The sequence below is a fragment of the Sipha flava genome, unplaced genomic scaffold (genome assembly GCF_003268045.1).
Source record: "Sipha flava isolate LNK unplaced genomic scaffold, YSA_version1 32_pilon_pilon, whole genome shotgun sequence".
Classification (NCBI taxonomy): domain Eukaryota; kingdom Metazoa; phylum Arthropoda; class Insecta; order Hemiptera; family Aphididae; genus Sipha; species Sipha flava.
The window spans coordinates 1345333-1353991 of record NW_020273018.1 but is presented as its reverse complement, the minus strand read 5'-3'; the positions used below and the strand labels follow the sequence as shown (position 1 = coordinate 1353991).

Below are 8659 nucleotides of genomic sequence, written 5' to 3'. Positions count from 1 at the left end.
ATTACAAAAAATATCGAACATTTTAAATGGACAAAATGAATTTATGGCCTGCAAATATTAGTAGTAGTGACCTGCCATTTATTAAGTTCGCACCAATAAGTTCCATAGACATGGAACATTCCTTTTCTAAATATAAAAATATTTTGGCTGATAACAGGCAGTCATTCAAATTTCCCAACTGAAGAAAATGGTGTCCCGACAATTGAGCGCGCAACAATTAAGCGCAGACAATTGAGCACGGCGAAAATTGGGCGCTGCGAAAATTAAGCACCGAGACAGTTGAGCGCTTTAACATAATATTATACTATACTGAGTAAAAGCTTAGTGCAGAACTGCTGTACATGAAATTACGAAATTAGAAATGAATTTGTTCGCATATATTATTATTATTAAAATATTATTAAAATATGATGTATTATTAACTATGACTTATTATTTTTTTTTTTTAATTATTAACTAACTTTTTTAGGTTTATATCGCGCTCAATTGTCTTAGAGCTTAATTTTCGCAGCGCTCAAGTTTCGTGCGCTCAATAGTCTTCGCCCAATTGTCGTGCGCTCAATTTTCTGCGCTCAATTGTCGTGAATCCGAAGAAAATATCTATTAGTCCGATGTAATGCTCAAGGTAATTAGTAATATATTAAAAATAGAAAAAATATATTCAGTTTAATTTATTTTTAAAACAATTTTAAATTTTTTGTTTTAGACAAAAACTCTTATATAAGATGAAAATAAATCTGAAAAAAAAAAAAAATTATTTCAGATCATCATATCTTAAAATATTATTTTTATTAATTACTAATTTAATTTTTTTATTTAATTAATTATTACAAAATTAAATAATGATAAAATTAATCAAATAAATTAAAACCCATTTAAAGTCTAAAATTGATATCATGTGAATTAGAATTAACTATAATAAATACTATAACTAATAAAATATTGAAATGCTTTATGAATTTTATATTTTAATACTATAATTTATTCATGGTTATAAATATTGCTTAACTAAAATAACAGATGATTTACTTGATTTCTTACAATATCTACATAAATATTACGCGGACAATTTTATTGAATAAATAAATAGAAACAGTAGCATAATTTTCAATAGAAATTTGGAAATACCTTTTCATTTTGAATAAATAATAAGGCAGTTTTAGTACAAGTACCTATGCTAAAGCAGCTAATCTAACTATTGAAATAGGACTTAATTTAACGGTTTGAGTTAAGTAAAACAATCAAAGACAAATAAATATTAGTCACTACTTACAGATCTAAAGATATAACAATTGAATCATTGATTTTTTTTAATATGTAAATATATAAGTTGACATAATTAATATGGTCTTTAAATATTGGAGATGTGATGTCATTCAATATTTTAAAATCTGAGTCAGAGATAGTATTCTGCATCACTAAAAAATACATATAACATTTTTAATTTTACAACAGTTGAAATGCAAAGTAGTCAATAACCATCATATTCTATAGTTTTAATTTAAGTTCTATTATATATATTTTAATAACTATAAAAATCGCATGACGTATACAATTATAATTATCATTAAAGGAAATAGAAAATAACCAAAAAAGAACATATTCATTGGAAACTTTAAACTTAATATATTAAATTATCACAATATACTTTTATTAAGAACAGTAAAGTGTGTAATCATCACTTTTTTTATGATTATAACGTAATGTTTCTCTAATTTCATCCATTACAAAGAAATTACAAATAACTCAATTTGCACAGTTTGTATAATGTAATACATGGATTTTATATAAACTAAAAATTATATAAATTATTTTGTGAGAAATTAAAATGATTATTTGTTACACATAATGTATACTTGTATTTATTTTAAACCATCTTCAAATTAATTAAATAGTAATTAAATGTGTTATTTTATTCATATCTCATAACATTCATTTTTTTTTTTTTTTATATTAAAATTATTAATACACTTACATATATACATAATACATATTTTTATTATAAAATTAAATATTTATATAATATATTTTGATTTATTTCATAACTCTATCACATTAAAGATCAGCTAAATATTGACTCATATTTAATAACTAATATATTATTAAAAATGTATTTCCATATTACTCATTACATGAAAATATTTTACAAATATAACATTGGGTAATTTATTAATGTTATTCTAAACATTCAACTAACAACGAGTTACCTGAAGAAGGACCTGGTTATTATATTTTATAAGTGAACTTTATTAAGCTAAAATCCCATACATTTTACCTAATTAAAAAACAAAATGTTGTGAGTTTTAGTCAATGAAGATGTGCAACATGGAAAAAAAATAAGTATACATAATAATGATATTACGATTAAACAAATTATTATAATAAATGTATTAATATAAATGACACATCATAGGCCCATACTTAAGTATTAAATTAATTTGATTTTCCCAACGTAACCCATGGAAATTATTATTCCTCAAAAAACCCCTACAATTGTCAGACGTAAAATATTTTAATTTTAAAACAAAATGATAAATTATCAACATAAAAGAAAATAAAGGTTACTTTTAAAAATACCAAAAGACAAAACTTAAACTCTTAATGTTATTATCTTAAACAAAAAAAATAAATTCAACTATTTTGGGAAGAAAAAAACTTTAAACTCAAAGAAAACTTTTAAAAATTACATTACAAACCTCAAGGAAGTACATCAGAAATTAGATTCAAGGTCAGATATTAGCAACATATAAATTCAATTTAACTCTAAACATTTATTAATAAATAATTATAAATTATAAACTTAAGTATTAATACATTAAAAATAAATAAATAAATGCTTAGCCTGGAGCAAGGCCTTAACTGGAAAAAAATTTTGGGAGGTCTAATATTATTATTTAACACAATTTATAGTTAACTATATTCACCACTAAAATGTTTCTACTTTTGAAAATTACGGTTTATTTATTTATTTATTTATGGCCTTGGCCTGGAGTATTATAATATTTATAAAGTAATGAAAAAATGAAGGAAGGAATACATTGAAAAAAATTGGTCGTTTTACTTAGAAATAATTCATTTTAATAGGACAGATTATTTAAAATTAATTCTTATTAGACATAGATATATTAAGAAATATAAATACTTTGGTTATTATTATTTATTGTTATCTAAAATTTATTGATAAAAGATTTTATTTTTCAAATCGGTTTGTACATTTAAAATATTTTTTTAAATTAGTTTTCTAAACATTCACATAAGCGTGCATAGGAGGTATGCAGGGTATGCAGTAGCATACTCTGAACACATAGTTTTGCTAACCAAAGAAGAAAAATTTGCTAACCGAACTATTATAAAGAGATTCATTTATATTTTTTATACTTATTAATTTAATACATTTATATGTATTAAGTGCAATCAAGATGAATTGGTAGCTGTAATAAATTTGTTAGAACAAAACAAATTGAAGTCAACTGTGATACTAAAATACTTTGGGTTTGGCTTCAATGGTTAAAATAATTTGATTAACATTGTATTCTTTAACTATTTATTATTGTGATAAAAAATTTGCAGTAACGTCAGTTACAAGTTATACATGTAAGCGATTATTTACTAAATTAATAATGTTGAAATCAAAATTAAGTAGTACTATGCTTCAAAAGAGATTAAATAGCTTAATGCTTTTAACTATACTTGTAGAGCAAGAAATGGCTAAAAATGTAAATCTTGATGGCATTATTGATGATTTCAAAAATTCAACTTAAAGTAGAATTGTATTATGATCAATTATAATTATTTATCAAATTTATTTTGTTTTTCATTGAAGTATATGATTCGAGTATATTTTTGTTTATTTACTCTATTAAATATAATACTCAAATCATTTGAAGCATTAAATATTTAATTTGTTTTCTTGTAATTTATTTTAAATTATATTGATGAAAACAGTTATAACAATAAAGAAGTGGCCATTGAGTCACTTTTTTTTAAGAAAAAAGTTTTAATTTTAAATTAAACAATTATTTAGACATTTGTGTGTATATTTTTACCAGCATTTTGAACGCTTAAGCTAACTTCCATTGTGAGGTGGGGCAGTAATTGAGACAACCTTCTGCATACCCTAAAAAAGAGGTCTGTGCACACCTATGAGCATTCATTTATATATTTATTTATTTCTACATATAAATTTTAAGAGTATTAACTGACAATAACTTTTAATTTTTATTTTATTACTTACAAAGATATATTATTTATTATGAGTTTAAATTTTGTAAAATTAACTCTTCTATAAATATATTTATATATTAAATAACATTTTTATCTCACATTAAATAAATTTTGCTGAGAGTGAAATTACAAACCAAAATATTTTTATGTCTGAAGGATATTTTTTACTTTAAAACAAAGTTATTGATGTGATAAATTGAAGAAACCTTGAATCAATAGAATAACTAGATGAATTATCAATAAAATTGCTGGCTAAAAAACTTTAGGGGTTAATTTCCCATTTCCCCTTAAAAGTCAAATTTTACATATATATTAGTTTTTATTTATGTTTACATACATTTTCATATTTTAATAAAGATTTGTGTACAAATATATTTAGTCACACCTATCATCTTAAAAATTTAAATTTTATAAAGAAAACAACTCAAGCCTATTTCGCTTAAAAATTAGCATCTGATCAAAGTAAATATAATTTTCATTTTTTTTCTCCTTTTAGGAAAGGGGTAATGCTATGGATCTTGATTATAAATTATTGTTGAAAAAGTCAAAAATACTGCTCAACATCAACTACCTAGGACCAATAGTTACTTACACATATGAGACTTGATCTTCAACGGAAGATGATAGAAAAGAAAACTGGCGATATTTGAAAAAATGATAATATGCCAGCTATATGTGAAACCAACTATTCTAACATATTTAAGAATAAAGAGAATGGAATGATTTGAATAAATCTGAAAAGCTTAGGAATATATTATTTAAAACATTAACAAATACAGATAACAAAACAGAAGAAATGACAATTGGGTAGACCAAGAACATAGAAGGATGCTGTGGAGAAAGATACATTAGGACAGTAGATGTTCATGCCTCTGTTGAACTAGCATTCAAAAGGGAAAGGCGGAGAGACTTGTTTGTGGCAGCTCAAGTCCTTTAAGGACCGTTAAGGTGAAGAAGAATTTGGGAATAGTAACACATTATTTATATAATGATAAATTAATTATTTTAGGTTTACAATAATCATCTTACTCATAAAAAAATAATAATTAAAATTAACCATACTTTCATGTATATACTTAAAAAATTTAAATTTTCCCTCCATAAATAATATATTCACAAATAAATATCAAAAAAAGGTTTTTTTTACAAATAGTTTGTTACAATTAAAGTAAAATTCTTATGATACTGGTAGAACATTTTTTTCATTTACCTATATAGATAATGAATATACACACATAACAAGTAGGGTAATTATTTAATAAAAAAACGGGACAGGTTAGGTTATGGGCATTTAAAAATGAAAAATTAACTAGCCACTTTTTAGATATGAAATAATTTTAGGAATTTAGTTAATTTATTTTAATCAACAATCAGATTTTATTAATGAGATTTTAATATGTACCTCTGTACCTAGAAATATAACAAAATTAATAAATCAAAAATTAAAATAGTATATTAATCTTTAAGGGAATAAGTTTTGTTGCAATTTATATTTTATTTTTACTTAAAATGTAATTGCCGATTAAAACAATAACATCCAGATTTAGAGTAATATTAATAGCAGGATTAATAGTAAATAAACACATCAAATGATATTTAACAATATTATAATATCAAATTATACAATTGTAATTATTTTAAAAAGTTAATTACCTTATCTTTTATATTTATAATCATAATTTTATGATTTTTTTCATATTAATAGAAATTGATTATGTTGTACATAAGAATATATTTAATTAGTAAATGGCATCATTGAGAGACTTACAAAGCAAATAATGTCAATATTCTAATCAATAAAACCAATAAGAAAAATTATTGATTAATAGCAACATAATATATAATAATTAATATTGCTTTTATATATAATCTAAATAATTATAAGTACCATATGATCTTAAATTAATCTTATATGCTATCATGTGGTCATCCACTTAGCCATCAAGTTAATTTGTGTATAGTGTACCTATGAGTATAAATTTCAACCATAATACAACAAAGACAGATACCTATTTAATTTTTTTTTTTTTTAAATGTTTGTTTAACTCATATTATGTACCTTTAAAAAATGTAATAATTATTCTAATAAAACTAATTATGTAAGTACGTCTATTATATATTTTCAGAATACATACATTTTTATAACCCATTGTGTATATCTCAGGAATTTAGACTTTTTAACTCCATAGAAATAAATGCAAACCAAATCCTTAGAAATTGCCAATAATTTTCAAAACATTAAATACAATTGCCAAATGATTAAAAATTAATAAAATCTTAATACTCAAAATCAGATAGGTATATCACTGAGTAAAAATTAACATTAATAGCAGGCTAGTCTAATAAAACTTAGGCATTAATTTAAAATAATAAAAGAAAAAATTACCTGGATGAAGTATCACTGAAGTTTCCCCCATCAAGAAGACGGACTTTAGCAAACAGTACAGCATTGACAAATGGTACAGCTGTTAAATCTTCCAAGCAAAGATTGACGGTGAACTTGTATCGTTTTTTCTTCACCATAAACGACATTTTGACACCTGTACAAGAATGGTGATGTGAGTTCGATCCTGCATACAGAATTTCAGGAAGATAATTTGTTATCCAGATCAATAAAATGATAATATTAAAAATTGTGCATAGGAATAAACATTAATCGAGTAATTCGCAAATATTAAATGAATATGTGCACACAGCAAATATATTATTGTTACAAGAGTAAGGATGAAGAAACTCAACATGAACGTTATTGACAACTAGTTGTATAAGACTATAACATAGGTAGTATATACCTATAAAGCAGTGTTTGTGGATCTTCTAGTCGAGTGGTGTTAGGATCATTTTTTGGACATTATTAGAGATGATTAGTGATGTAAAAGCAAGTCTTAAGCGCGCGCACGTCAAACTCACAATTACACACACACACACACACACACACACACATACGCTTATACCGTTTACGACTTTCGATTACTGTTACGGTGCACAGTGCGAATTAGTAGAAAAATCGAAAAAATTACTTTACTAGTGAGCACTTGCTTGAGAAAAACCTACACGACGACAGCGTTCTCGGAGTGTAAAAACCGAAATGATTGCAAAACGTCCAACGGGAATTGAACGTTTAACAACAAACCAGCGACTATGACACATACATATTATATATTATATAAATATATATACGCACACATGTACAATCGGGTACATATGTGCATACATATACATATAATATATTTATGAATATATATATATGTACAAAATTGTTGTGGAGGTGCTGGCAGGAAAGTCGACGTCGCCGTCGAAGCAAAACAACAACACTTGAACACGATATCGGACGGACGGTAGCGACAGTGACTGATCCGTCGTCGCCGCCGTTCCGCGATCATCTGTTTTTCGAGTCGCACGCTACCGCTATCTACCCGACATAAAAAATCTAATTCAACGTCGTTGTTTTCATATTTCGCGGATTGAATTCGAGGCTTAGACCCGACTGGACTGTACAGGTATACACGAACCAGTGGCATATACAGAAAATATTTTCGGGAGGGGCTACTATAAACAGAGTTAAATTACCACTACTATCTAAGAATTACAAACAAGACACAGTAGGTACTTATCTACATTTAATTTACAAAATGTCCCAAAACGATTTAATGTTGGACGCAAATTCTAATAAGTATAAAGCACCATTAAAATACAACAAACGTTTAAAATAATTTTTAAGTTTTTTGAAACATTTCGAGGATGGCTGTAACCCACTAGACCCCTCTCCCTATATACGCCACTGACACGAACATACATGTTTGTTCGTCAAATGCGCGTGTGCGTATCTATGTAAATTTGTTTTTGAATAAAAATTATTTTCATGGGTCATGAATTATGTATATTCCTTAATTGTATACATTTAAAAACATAAATCAGTATTTAAACGTATTACCGTACCACATCTCAATACGATTCCCCCGGGTAATCCGTTTCAACGTAGTCATGCTGAACCCTTAATTGAACCTGGTTTTTGTGTTGGTTCTGTTTCATTCAAAAATATTTGGATTATTTCGCTCATGTTGAATTTGTGTTTTGTTTCTTGGGCACTAGTTAATGTATGACATTGGAAACCGAAATTGGTAGATACCGCGATAAAAAACCTTTGTGAACCTTGGTGAAGGCGTGCTAATGACGAGAGGATCGCGACAGCAACGTGAACTAGTTTTTCGGAGCAGTTATCATGGCTGAAATTAACAATAGTTTCATTATCATCCTGTGTTTGTTATTACTAAATATAATATCAAATCTATAAATATGATAAACAATTTAAACTCTGACGTTATAAATATTTACAGTGAATTAGAATATTCGTTATTTTTCAATTTACCTTTTGTTTTTGCAGTTTCAACAGATAAGTGGGCGGGGGAAATTGACCTCTCGGATATAAGGGGGA

At 25.8% G+C, this 8659-nt stretch overlaps 1 protein-coding gene across 12 annotated transcripts in view; it reads right to left on the bottom strand.

Moving 5' to 3' along the window:
- Positions 1 to 7455, bottom strand: part of LOC112686905 (protein FAM102B) — a 25370-nt gene extending 17915 nt beyond the window's left edge. For 3 of the 12 annotated variants that reach the window (XM_025559378.1, XM_025559388.1, XM_025559389.1), the window contains exon 1: positions 6611 to 6764. In XM_025559378.1, coding sequence (XP_025415163.1) covers positions 6611 to 6756 — 146 coding nt within the window. In that variant the 5' untranslated portion in view covers positions 6757 to 6764. Of the gene's footprint in view, positions 1 to 6610; positions 6795 to 7016 lie in introns of those variants that run through there. The other 9 variants (XM_025559379.1, XM_025559380.1, XM_025559381.1 and 6 more) reach the window with 9 other exon arrangements.
- Between the last annotated feature and the right edge of the window lie 1204 nt (positions 7456 to 8659).